Source organism: Polyodon spathula, chromosome 5 (assembly GCF_017654505.1).
Source record: "Polyodon spathula isolate WHYD16114869_AA chromosome 5, ASM1765450v1, whole genome shotgun sequence".
Classification (NCBI taxonomy): domain Eukaryota; kingdom Metazoa; phylum Chordata; class Actinopteri; order Acipenseriformes; family Polyodontidae; genus Polyodon; species Polyodon spathula.
In genome coordinates, this window is record NC_054538.1 from 54,551,924 (window position 1) to 54,564,975 (window position 13,052).

The 13,052-nt window shown below is 37.6% G+C and overlaps 2 protein-coding genes across 12 annotated transcripts in view; one reads left to right on the plus strand and one right to left on the minus strand.

The window, feature by feature from the left end:
* Positions 1-10,529, minus strand: part of LOC121316054 (centrosomal protein of 170 kDa-like) — a 115,729-nt gene extending 105,200 nt beyond the window's left edge. For 8 of the 10 annotated variants that reach the window (XM_041250772.1, XM_041250773.1, XM_041250764.1 and 5 more), the window contains exons 1-2: positions 10,313-10,529; positions 5,298-5,363 (exon numbers count right to left, since the gene is read on the minus strand). The gene's annotated coding sequence lies outside the window, so the exon portion shown is untranslated. The remainder of the gene's footprint in view (positions 1-5,297; positions 5,364-10,312) is intronic. The other 2 variants (XM_041250770.1, XM_041250763.1) reach the window with 2 other exon arrangements.
* Positions 10,530-10,936: 407 nt separating this feature from the next.
* Positions 10,937-13,052, plus strand: part of LOC121316055 (serologically defined colon cancer antigen 8 homolog) — a 147,626-nt gene continuing 145,510 nt past the window's right edge. For both annotated transcript variants that reach the window (XM_041250775.1, XM_041250774.1), the window contains exons 1-3: positions 10,937-11,059; positions 12,370-12,549; positions 12,750-12,835. In XM_041250775.1, the coding sequence (XP_041106709.1) occupies positions 10,981-11,059; positions 12,370-12,549; positions 12,750-12,835 (345 nt within the window). In that variant the 5' untranslated portion in view covers positions 10,937-10,980. The remainder of the gene's footprint in view (positions 11,060-12,369; positions 12,550-12,749; positions 12,836-13,052) is intronic.

Genomic DNA, 13,052 nt, shown 5'->3' on the forward strand with positions numbered 1-13,052 from the left:
CCTGCCGCACGTCATATTTGTTGGTCAGATTCTGAGACTGCGTACCGAAGTGCTTTGTTGGTGTTCGTTCCTGCCACATGGCAACTCTTAAATTGAATGCTGTGTGGTCCAGTGGTAAAAGAAATGGGCTTGTAACCAGGAGGTCTGTGGTTCAAATCCCAATTCAGACACTTATTCACTGCGTGACCCTGAGCAAGTCTCTTAACCTCCTTGTGCTCTGTCTTTCAGGTGAGACGTTCTTGTGACTCTGCAACTGATGCAGACCACACACCCTAGTCTCGTATCTTGTAAAGTGCTTTGTGATGGTGGTCCATTATGAATGGCACTATATATAAAACAAGATTAAAACTATTTACAAATTTGGATTTGTGCAACTAAGGGAAGCGCTTAAATCATAAAGAAAGTAGTTATGGAAAAAAATTAAGAACATTTAGAGTGGAGGCTTCATCTGGCTTCATTGACAGGGAAAAAAAAAAAGTAAAGTTCTGCCTTGTTTGGTGTCAGTTTCCCAGACTTGCAGATAAAACAGCAGCTTCATTTGTTGTGAATTCAACATTTCATTTACATCACATCCAGTCTCACAGTAAAATGTCCAGAAGGATACCCAGATACGTGATCGAACTGTCACTTTTTCATCTGGGATGCGATGATGTGTTCAGGACAAAAATGCCGTTCACAATCTTTCCAGGACTCGTTGGTATCACTCTGCAAGATTGGCGCTGACTTGGGAAAGGCTACACAAGGGACAACGCTCTGAGAAGGATTGTTATTATTCTGAATATTGGTTTAATGGTGTTCATTATTAGGATTAGGGAATTTCAAATAGTTTCCTATTTGAATACACAGGGTGCAACATTTTTGTGTATTCAATTACCTGAACTCTGGTCCCTTACGCTCCCAAGAATAAAAGGCAATGCATGTGTACAAGCAGACAGCATAACAATGTAAGCTGGTAAAATTTAGCCGGGTTTACAAAGTGTACAAACAATGTCCAAGATGAGATTTCCTTGTTCAATACCCTATTTCCTTAGGCACAAGTTTTTCCTTTTGTTAACTGAATTAAAGTACAATGAGCAGGAACATCACAGCGCGTATCCCTTCCAATTAAAGCAACAGTAGCGTAATATTGCACAAACCACCAAATAATAATTTTTGCTGTAGTGTATTCAGAATAAAATAACACCTATCATATAGCAACCTAACTATTCTACATCTGTTTAATTCTAACAAATAATATTTATAAAATAATCTGAATAGTGCAAATATTGTAACCTGGCCAAAACAATAGAAAATACATTCCAACATTACAATAGTTTAACATTACTAATTACAACTAGCCATCAAGTACTGACGTCAGATGGATCTAAGTCAAGTTACTTTGTTTATTCAATAGCCTGTAAATAATTCAAAACAAGGATACCTGGTTGTACTTTTAATGGTCATTGCAAATGTTGACGTTACTCCATCCATCCACTGAAAGTCAACAGTAGATGTTTAACATTGAGCCCAGAGTTAAAAAAAGGAACATTCCATCTCAACTATCTTGCCTTTTCTTATTAGTCACTGCGTTGTTCTGCTTAACATTTAGTATGTCATTATATTCAACATGTCAACATTTTCAAACAGAATATGATTACTGTAGAATGTTGCTATCACAAACATTGCATAATTAATTAAGGTCCTTATGTTTAATCTGCAAATAACAGCTGGTTTAAGACTGACATAACATGTCAGGAGTGTATATCGGGCTTATGTCTTTGTACGTAATTATGTTACCTACCAGCCCTGCTGCTGCCTTCCCCCGTGCACGCTACACTCTCCACTACCAGCCCTGCTGCTGCCTTCCCCCGTGCACGCTACACTCTCCACTACCAGCCCTGCTGCTGCCTTCCCCCGTGCACGCTACACTCTCCACTACCAGCCCTGCTGCTGCCTTCCCCCATACACGCTACACTCTCCACTACCAGCCCTGCTGCTGCCTTCCCCCATACATGCTACCCTCTCCACTACCAGCCCTGCTGCTGCCTTCCCCCATACACGCTACACTCTCCACTACCAGCCCTGCTGCTGCCTTTCCCCATGCATGCTACACTCTCCCCTGTCAGCCTCAAGTCCGCCCCGGGACTTGCTCACCAGGCTACAGTCCAAGAAGTTTGTGCCGGGGTACCTGCATCGACCTCTGACACCAATGTAGCGATCTCAGTTCCCTGCAGGCAGGCGTACCACACAGGGCGAGGCAATCCACACGCAGGCGGAGGGTGGGCGTGAACCAGGGACCTCTCGCATTAAAGCATAGTGCCGATACCACTATAAGGTGCAAGGAGCATATATCGGGCTTATGTCTCTGTACGTGATTACGTCATATACCAGCCCTGCTGCTGCCTTCCCCTGTGCATGCTACAATATATTGAAAGGCTTCATTTAGCCACCTTCTTTTGAGGTGTGGGCTCTCTTTGGTTACCATACACATACTGAAAATAAAAACCATCATGAAAAAAGATATTGAGCCAGATAAAATTGCATCCGGGCCAGTAAAAACAGTAGCTCAGTGGTCCAAGGGGCCAGTGTTTAAAAATCCAAACATAGAGCCCTGGAATGGGTAAAAGACCCCAGGTACAGCCCCTGGCTATACAACACTGACCATGGTATGTTTACAACCTTTAAAAAATAAATAATAGGTTGACGATTTGTAACTCTAAAGGAAATGCTTTGTGTAACTAACGATAATACAATGTGAATAGCGTAAATTACCAATGAAGAAGTATAATGCTGTTAATAATCCATATGGGAGAGTATTTTCACTTATTTTGACACTTCCTCCAATGATCAATTTTCACTTTGCTTGCATGAATTAAGATTTGTGTGTTGAAGCCTGGAGGTTTACCGACTTTCTTTTTCCGAATATAAAAAATAAGCTGCACAGACGACACCTGCACTTTTTGTGCAAAAAATAACAGCAAACCCCCACCACCTTGCCTATGTGATTTCCTAGGGGAAACACTGGTATTAGTATACTGTACATAACTTACCTCAACTTTGCTGTTTAAAACAATCTTATGAATTACTAAATAGGAGTTATCAGTCTCTGTTTGAGTTCTTAATGGCATGTTTGCATTTGCACCCCTTCTCATATCATGGAGTGGACGTACAATGGCGGCATAATTGCCCAAACACTGCCTATGTTAAGATGCCAGGCGCAACCTGACTTCTGTAAGTTGCTGGACTTTAGGCCATGAACCACTATTCATTTTTGTTACATCAGTGGCAATTCCCTAGGGAAAGGACATGTACGAAATATTGCAGCCCATAAACAATAGAGCTCGCTTGCTTGGTTTCACATATCTTCTTCATAACCTTGACCAGCCTAGCCAGGTGTTTCTGGAACATTCTGTTGAATATAATGATTTCTACCAGCTACACCAGACACATGGTCAACTGAATATCAGACACATTATCTGTTTAGGATTTTTACCCACTTCATTCATAAACTGCTTGGTAAGGATTAACACTTTTCTTCCACAAATCTTTCTTGTCAAATTCATCCATTTAAATGCTCCCCATCAACCATTTCCAGTGTGAAGCAATCTTAATAAATATCTCTCTTGACAATAAATTACAAGTTCCTTATACTGTACAGAAGGCCTCCTGTGTAGCCAGGCACTGTTAACACTTACTACAGGCATACTCGTTTAATTAAATAAGTGTTTTGCTTTTATTGTGGCCACATGTTTTTGGGGGTATAGTCTGCATTTCATGAGATCAAAACCAAATGAGTTTACATTTACATTTCATTGCAGATATTTGCTATCTGTCTTCACCATCACAGATTTGTCTGGCAACAGAGTAGCTGGAACACTTGCTTTCTGACTGACGAACAGTAAACACAGGGGATGCACAAAGGTATTTCTCAAGGAGATCCCCCCCCCCAATTTGGAAACTTGTATGTAATGGGACTTTAACATAAATATACCCGACCACTGACAGCACTCTCCCCACTCCTCAACTGAGTTATTATGCAGAAACAAGGTATGGCAGCAAGTATTTCCAAAAAGCAATAGAAATTATAAGCAGTTCATGTAACATGGTAAATATACAGGGATAATATATACACTTTCATCTACATTTTTAATACTTCATTTCTCAACCATTTAATATTCGATTACATGTGCTTTATAACTGTCTATACTGCAGTTATTTCTGCTGATATCACTACTTGCCATGCTTACTAGTACAGTATTCCAGCAATTTGTTCTATAAAGACTCCTATAGGCTGATTTATTGAAGTGAGGTGGGGGAAGAATACCAGTGTTGCACAGGTTTCGGTGCAGAATGCTTCACCTACACTGCAGTATGGGCTTCAGTACACAGTGACTAAGCTTCTCTACCTTCAGAAAATCTGCCTTCGGAAGCATGACAAATACTGATATAAAGTAACCATACAACACACACACATGAATTGGATATTAAAGAAATTAAGGAAAATGTAGATCATATAAAGTATCCCTTTAACTTCTTGAAATTACTCTGGTAATAGTGTGAAGGTGCTGCAATGCAGGAACAAATAAAAAATACATTGTCAGTCTTTGAAGCACTCGTTCATTAAACCCATCTTGACTCCACAATGAACAGGGATGCTATTCAAGCACACTCAAAATGAATCAGTTTAAAATTACAAGTCAAACTAAATCCTTCTTCTACCCACTGAACACTGTTTAAAAGCAGAGCTCCCAGAACTGTACAGCATTTCTTGATAGCAAAGGATCAACAACTCACTGTTGCAACCTGACAGAAATCTAGTTATCATGACACAGATACTTACCAGTATAATCTATGCTGAGCTGATTTCCCTGTGCAAGGATGGAAATAATATATTAAGCTCAGTGAATCTAAACCTTTGGCTTGCCATTAAAATATGTATATAAAAAAATGGCATTCAAAGTTTTATAGCCTGTATTTAAAGCTCAAGGCTTAAAAAAACAAAACAAAAAAACAAACAAACATTCTTACCCGCTGTTGGCTTCCGAGACATTCTTTCATGTTGAGAGAGAGAGAGAGAGAGAGAGAGAGAGAGAGATCCCAGCTCCACTAAATGTGGTAACATCCATTTTCTAATACACCGATAACATTATCACTGGCCCTCCTTTTAATTCTGCCGAAGTTCTGTTGGTTCTTTGCTTGTATTTTACACTTACAGTAAATTTAAGATTTGCAGATATCTCAAAGACAGTGTTATTGAAGAAACATACCTGCTGCTTCATTGTACCTTATCACTACATGTTCTGTAGTTTCAAACTCACCTCAACGGTCTAGCTGCAATCAAACCATGTGAGGCTATAGCGCTGTATTTGTATGTCCTCAAGAACCTTAAAAAAGCAAATAACAAAAAGATCTTCAAAAGAATGATGGGGGATCTGTGACAGTAGCACCCTTTTAACAAGTGTTATAGGACAAGAGAATGAAACCGAGTTAAACAGGTCTTCAAAAAAGAACACACTGGCGGACCAACAACTAATTCAATTTATTCTTACTTAATACTCAAATAATGGCCATTGGTTCGTAATTATTATTTGTTACAATACATGAAAAACAAGTCAAATCAGAAACACAGACAAGGGTTTACTGTACATCCATTTTTTAATTATTTTTTATTACATGAACAACAGCTTGTGTTGCCCAGTCCAGCACAACAGAATACAAATCTAAAAATCACTGGCACAGCTCTAGGGGTTACAAGAAGTTCAAAATGATAGTAAAAAAAGTTATGGACTTTTAAAACACTACTGTAATTAAATCTTTTTTTACTATTCTTCGTGTCAAATGTAAGTGCACAGTAAAACACAACAATGGCTATGATTTACGTGCAATTCAATCCCCTTTTTTTACATCAGACAAGCTCATTTTATTTTGCAGTAAACTCGGACTGGTTTCCCATTGAAGGAGACTAAATCTCTGCTTAATTTAATCCCCTGTCATGATTATAGATGTCAGAATTGCAGTTCATGTTCTTTTTTTTACTGTGCTTTGTGTCATCAAATTCCGAACCCATCATACAGTACAGTGTACAAGGATCTACTGTGTTCTTGTGGATTGGTTTACTCTGATCTGGACTATGATCAGTAGATGATCAGCTTTGCTGTATAGAAGACCTAGAGCACTTACCAACACAGATGTTTACAACAAGTCAGGCACCAACCGTACAAAGCCTGTTTCAAGCAATCTTTGTTTCTGCCTACATTATAGACAAACTAACTGTATGATAAACAACAGAGTTGATGCAGCAGCACATAAAACAGTCCAGCTTCTTTGCATGACATGTCCCAACTTTATTTTCAAATTAAAGTGTCCTTTATAATACTATAAGGGTTTGCACTGTACACAGTTCAGCTGGTTGTGATTACTGACCAGTTAGGTCCAGCATGCGGTGTATAGTGGTGGTTCTTCATGAGTAAACTTACTGGGAATCTTTAGTGGTTTTAACCATCTTAATTATTTTGATGTTTTTGATAGCTTTACAGCTAAAATACATTGTGCTTTTCTTCTTGTTGTATGTTTCAAGCAATTACAATGTGTCTCTGGTGAAAAAACTGAACCAGCACCTGCAAAAAAATGTGATATGGAAGTTTAAACTGAAAAACTGTCGGTGATGTTGGCAATTTTTTCATGTTAGGAGGAGCGATTATAAATATAAAAAAAAAAATCTGGAGGGCAAATATAAAAGGGTCAACTTACAGTAAGTGTATTGCAAGTCTATTATAAAAGGTTTAACAACATGCTTACTAACTATTCCATCCAAAAATCTTCTGAATACGCGAGTACTGCACAGACTTCAGCACACAATAATCCATCTATGGGTTACAGTACGCATCACAATGTTGATATGCATCCTCACACTCAGCTTTGAGGAGTGTTTTCAGAAGCAATCTGTTTTTGATGTAATAATAAGCATGGGAAGTGATGATATAAGCAGAAAGGGCACTAGCGAATCATACAACATGCATATTATGTTATTAAAGTTTCAGAAATTAAAGTATCTATTTAGGTAAATTACTCCTGGGGGGGGAGGTGTGATTATATAGAGCTAAAATGTTTAAAGGTATTTATATCTGTTACAACAGTAATTAGATTAATTGCTGCTATTGCCATGAAGTAGAAATTTAAGTTTGTAATAAAGTAAAAATAGTATGCAAGGTGTAACTTTCTTCTAGCTCAGGCTGTAAAAACTCCTTTCAGAATCAGGCAAAGTTAAATAAAGTCTTGGTGCATTTCTCAAATGTCATCTCTAAGCCTATTACAGCTGTCTGCACTATCTGACATCCCAGAAAAGGTTTTAAGCAGTTTTAACAACCCTTTTCCACCAGGAGCAATTCTCAGGTTAAATACTCACTGTATGTCATGCCTGCTGTTGCTGTTGTACATGTTTAGTACCTTGCTGTTATTTTATGGTAGATCAGAGCACAACCAATCATGGTGGTTTCTGGTGATTTTATATCCCAGCTGAGTTAAATGTCACAGCAGACGCGCATCCCAACACTTCTTACAACTTTGGGATTTAAAAAGACAAATAATGGAAACATTTCAGTTTCATTGTTGGGCTGTACTGTGAGTAGTCTCTTTTGAGGAGAGTGCCTTTGGCACCTCTAGGGAAGAACTAGAGTCTCGGGTCTTTACAATAACAAATCAGTTTGTACAGACATATTCCTGTATACTGTATTTATTTAGGACTGGAATCTGTTGGCATTCTATTTCTGCTACAGTACATCAAGCCTAAAAAAATAAGATACTACTCCATAAATGTAAAGTTCCCATCTTGTTGTCTCATTTGGTATATAGTAACTTTGGCAATAAGTTAACTAGGACAATGTACGTTTAACAGGGAGAGTTCTTTAAACAGTTGGCATATACAGTAAACTGAAATCACTTCTGCTTTCCAGACTGAGCACAGCACAACAGGAAACACTTCCTGTGAAAAACTAAGGAAGAATGCTTTGAAGAAGAGGTCAAAGTTACCCACCCACAATTACTTTGACATTTTTTTACACATCCTTACACAAATTAAAGGATCAGTTATTCAAAAACTCAAAATGATGAACTACTGGTAACTGCATATTGTGGACACTTCTACGCCTCCATAACTTCCTTTCTCTTTGGCATTTCAAGCACATGTGAAATTAGAAAACAGTTTTAAAAAAAAGTATTTAGTGCATAAAATGCAGAGGAATGTGTTTAGTACTGCTTTATACAGTAGGTAAATGAAAGCTAGCTGTTACAGGTGAGGTAGACTACTACCTCTGCGACTCTCAAGGCTGTATTAAACAAGCCAATAACCACGTCCATCAATAAAAAGACCCATAGAGCTGCAGACCTTGGAGAAACTATTATGCGTGGTAGCATGCATTTATACCTTGAGCTGTAGTGTCTTAGAGCTTTTTACATCATTAAGAATCAGTAGCAGTTGCTGTTAGTATTGCATCTAGATTTTCAATTTTGTATGGATCCCAACGGCAAAAATATCAAGTCAGATCTGTCTGTGGTGAATTTCTGGATTTTCTAGATTTTGGTTCAGAACATTCATGGAGATTCCTGTAACTCACAGATGTTGCTTTGTATCAGTAGAAACTTAATAGAAACTGTAATATAAAAACACTTTCTTGTAGTTGGCCCATCATTCAGTTATCATATTTCGGAAAGTAATGCACCATGTATTTTTCACTGTATTCATTGTATAGGGGTAGGAGGCTGTGTGCCATCCACTGGTTTTATACTGGTTAATTTGAGTGCCTTTACCCTACATGTTACATTCCTCACAGTCTGCAACAAATTATAAAACCATCCCAAGAAGTTGCATCTAAAAGAGATGTAGTCTTACAGTTGTGCAGTTTGTACATCACAACTTTCCATACAGTTTTTTTCAGTCCCTTGTGGCTGCATTATTAATTTGATATATTTCATTGCTGCAAGGCACATCCAGTCTGACCACAGTGGGATCTGTCTAAATAGTAAAGGAATGGCATCTCAAGGAATCCCCTCCTCCATTCTTAAAGGAGAACAAAACTGTATCAGACTCAACTCATACTCCGGTGAGATTTTGTGATGGGTGAGATCACAAAATCGTATTTTTTCTTGAACATCAATCAAACCATGAAGCAGATTCTTGTGGAAGAGGTTCGGTTTTTGCTAGTGAACCTACATAGTGCATGTACAAATAAAGTATGTTTTCAACTACACAGATGCTATGACATTTTTATTTATTTATTCTGAAAAAGTAGTGGTGGCCCTGTTACCTTACCAATTAATTTAAAATGCAGTATTATTTAGTTGGACATTCTAGCATTTTTAGCACGTCACGACCGAACCTAAACAGAACAGAACCATAGAAAACTCAGAAGGTGGACAGCACACAGCGCAGACCCATTGCCATTATATTACTGCTAGTGCACAACTATCTGCCTCCAGGTTTGTCGGTTTCACAACTGCACACATGTATCGTGTGCTAAGGTACACAATACATGGCAATCGTCTATCGCAGGAAATCTACTGGCATTGCTTTTTTAACCACCCGTGTAGTTACTCTTGGTGGTGTTCAAGATCTTTTCAGACAACAATTAGATTTTTAACTACAGTACAGTACTACTCGTTTTGTCTCCAACAGCCTGGTAGTTTTGAATCTGTTTAGTGATCAACAATTACTAAAAATAAAACATGGCTTATATTAACTGAACCGCTTCGAAGCTGTGATAGTGACACTGTAGTTTACCATCTCGACACAGAATAGAATTCAGCAGATGCTATAATTCATGAATGATGCTACATGTGATGAGATGCCAACGCGCGTCGATGAAAATGGATACAATGTAAATGTAATACCTCTTACAATCGTTGCAACAAAGTGCACAAACAAACAAACACCAGACCCTATATTTTTGTCTTCCTAATTTCCCCCGTCTTTTCAAATCGGTGGTTGTATCACAACTGCGCTGGGATTGGGAGATGCAGACAGACATGCCCAGCTACTACTGCATGACATGCTTATTTCAAAAACAAACATTTTTTAAGAAACCATTCTCTTATTAATGATTCAGAAACCCTCATACATATCACAGTATTTGTATATATATATATATATATATATATATATATATATATATATATATATATATATATATATATATATGTGTGTGTGTGTGTGTGTGTGTGTGTGTGTGTGTGTGTGTGTGTATATATATATATATATATATATATATATATATATATATATATATATATATATATATAAAATAACACAAGATGGATATACATCGTATTTGTCACTTACCCTTTTCTGTGCTATTGTATATATCCAACGTTGACGTGTGAGTGAGTACAATACAATCAATGCCCAACCCAACCCTGTGTGTTCGTTGCTCTTCGATGTGTCCCGTTGCTCAGCAATAACGCTATCCCTCACACATCGCAGCCCAGGAGAGCCAGACTACAGCTTTGTGTTCATGCGTCACCCCTTCCAACACGACCCGGGTAGGAGTGGTTTCAAAGTGATTGGCAACTACACAGAGGAATCCGTGTACATAACTGACACAAAAAAAAAAGATGATCAATATCTATGATTGGCTTTGATATCAACCAATGAATCACGAGTTCTGCACAAAAAATTCGTTAGCGAATATTCAGTTTGATTGACGTTTGTTCTGACGAATGAACAAGGGAGTATAAATAGTTTACAAGGGGTGTGGTTGATAAACCCAATACCAAACAACGAAGCAACCTGTTGGTCTGCCTCCTGACAACAGATTTTTTAACCAGTCGCAGTTCTGGTATTTGTAGTTTTTTTGGGTGCCCCTTGAATACAAAGGAACACAGGTTTGGTCAAGAAAACACTACAATCCCCATAAACAGAAAAGTGATTGGTTCGGTTTGCGAGCGCTGCAGTTAAAGGGCTAATTTGAGATACATGCTGTGTTGACATCTAAATCGTCTTCAGAAAGTATGTTATTAATGAGTCATTCCTGGGATTTACAGACTGAGATTGATGAGTCTTTGGAAGAATATAAGAAGGGTCTGAGAGGTGAGGGTTTTTTTTTTTGAGCAGCTCGGTAACCAAAGCATACAGTACTGTAGGTAGACATCGGCAACTCCATAAATGTCCTTAACTTGCTTAGAACCAGAAGTCCCTAAATCAACGCATACTGACATGGGGAAAACAGTTGTGGTAAAAAAATTAATACATAAAATAAAATGTTATAGTAAGTTACACAATAATGTATCCAGTGGCTGAACACGTACCTATCTCTTTACGTTAAATTGACTGTTATACTTTTACTATTTTAGTGCATTCACAAAATAAACGTTCTAAGTACCGACACGTAGTTTTGGACTAAACTATTAATCAATATGATATTGTTTATTTGAACATTCAAACAGCTGCCGTTAAAATAAGAACAAATAGAGCTGCATCCAGAAGTAAGCCAATATCTTTTTAATTTCAACGTTTATCGATCACATACAGTATAATCCATCATTATGTGAGTAATACCATTTGTTGCTTTAAAAACTGAATGCTACATCTTTAATGATAACTCTACAGCTCGTAACACCAGGTTTATTTAACGTACTCGTATTATGTAAATCCTGTTTTCATCAGAATAGTAGTTTGGATCTGTGTGTATGACAGGGTTGCACGAATGTACTTTACACAAAACAAAAATCCCTAAGTATAAAATACTATAGTACCAATGGCCCGTACAGTAGTATGTTTTATATTGGATGTTAGATGTGTTGATTTCCTATTGTATTCACAGTCTTCGTCTGTTTTCATTGACGGTATTTCCAAAGAATTTAATCTGCTTCGGAAAACTTAAGTGCAGGAATACATTACTGTGCCAGCACTGTGGATGGATGGACCCTGCCTTCCAATGGAGCAGATTAATTGGGATTGCTTTACCCATAGAAATAACAATTGCATTGCTAATATGGACTGTTCGAGCCAGGAAATCCATGCGAGATTTTACTTTCTTCATTGGTTTTCATATTTAGAAAGCTTTAGAGATATCTCGGACCCATCCTATTTAAGTTGATAAACTCCAGGTCCGGTCAAAAAATTAAATGTTGCCTTGTGTTTATTTTATTTGTTTTATCTTTCCCTGTGATTGTTACAGTCATTTCAGGGTTTATGGTATTTTCACTGGGTGTTTGTCTTATTACATACTATCTGAATGTAGTCAATACAATTAGCAATCTTTTTTTTTCAAAAAGCAATACATTAAAATAAGTACATTAATAAATACTACAAAATATAGTTCATCTCACAATTTGCCCCAGTCACTAAGTTAAAGTGATTTTGATTCTGTAAGTAAAAACACGCATTTTGTTCCACAGACAGAGCCAGCAGAAGCATGACACAGCTGAAGAGTGTGTTAGAAGAGCAGCCCTCTGCAGAAGCTGCTTTTTCGCCAAAGAAGGGGTCTGTAATGGCTCACGGCAGTCCTCGGATTACAGGCGGGTGGAGAGAGGGAGACTTGAAAATGACCTGGAAAGACCTACAACACAGCCACGCAGGTAGAATTCAAACTTGGCGATTGCAAAATCCAGTCAGTAACTTACATTTGTTGTAGGTCTTTGTTTTTATTTCAAACAATAGAAGTCAATTCATGAAAATTCATCAGGTTATTTTTAAACAGAATAAAATTCATTTGTACAGCTGTTGTGCTTTGAGTGCTTTTAATGCCAACTCCGGTAATTGTTTATTCATTTTACAGTCAATCAGCTGAGATCGTTGCTTCGTCAACAAGAACGGGAATCTGCACCCAGCACGCCTACAAGTAGAAGAAAAACATCACCCAAGGTAGAGTGCCTTCTGTAGCAAATATAAATAATTTCAAATTACAAAATTAAAAAGCTCTAAACTAAATCAAATTTTTAAACTATGCAGTATTTTACATCCAGATTTCCAAAGCTGTGTACGCCAAGTTGTAAATTGCAATTTAGTTTCAAAAGGTAAAAAATGGTTAACAAAATAGACATAAACAACCTACACTTACTGTCTTAAAATAAATAGGTTT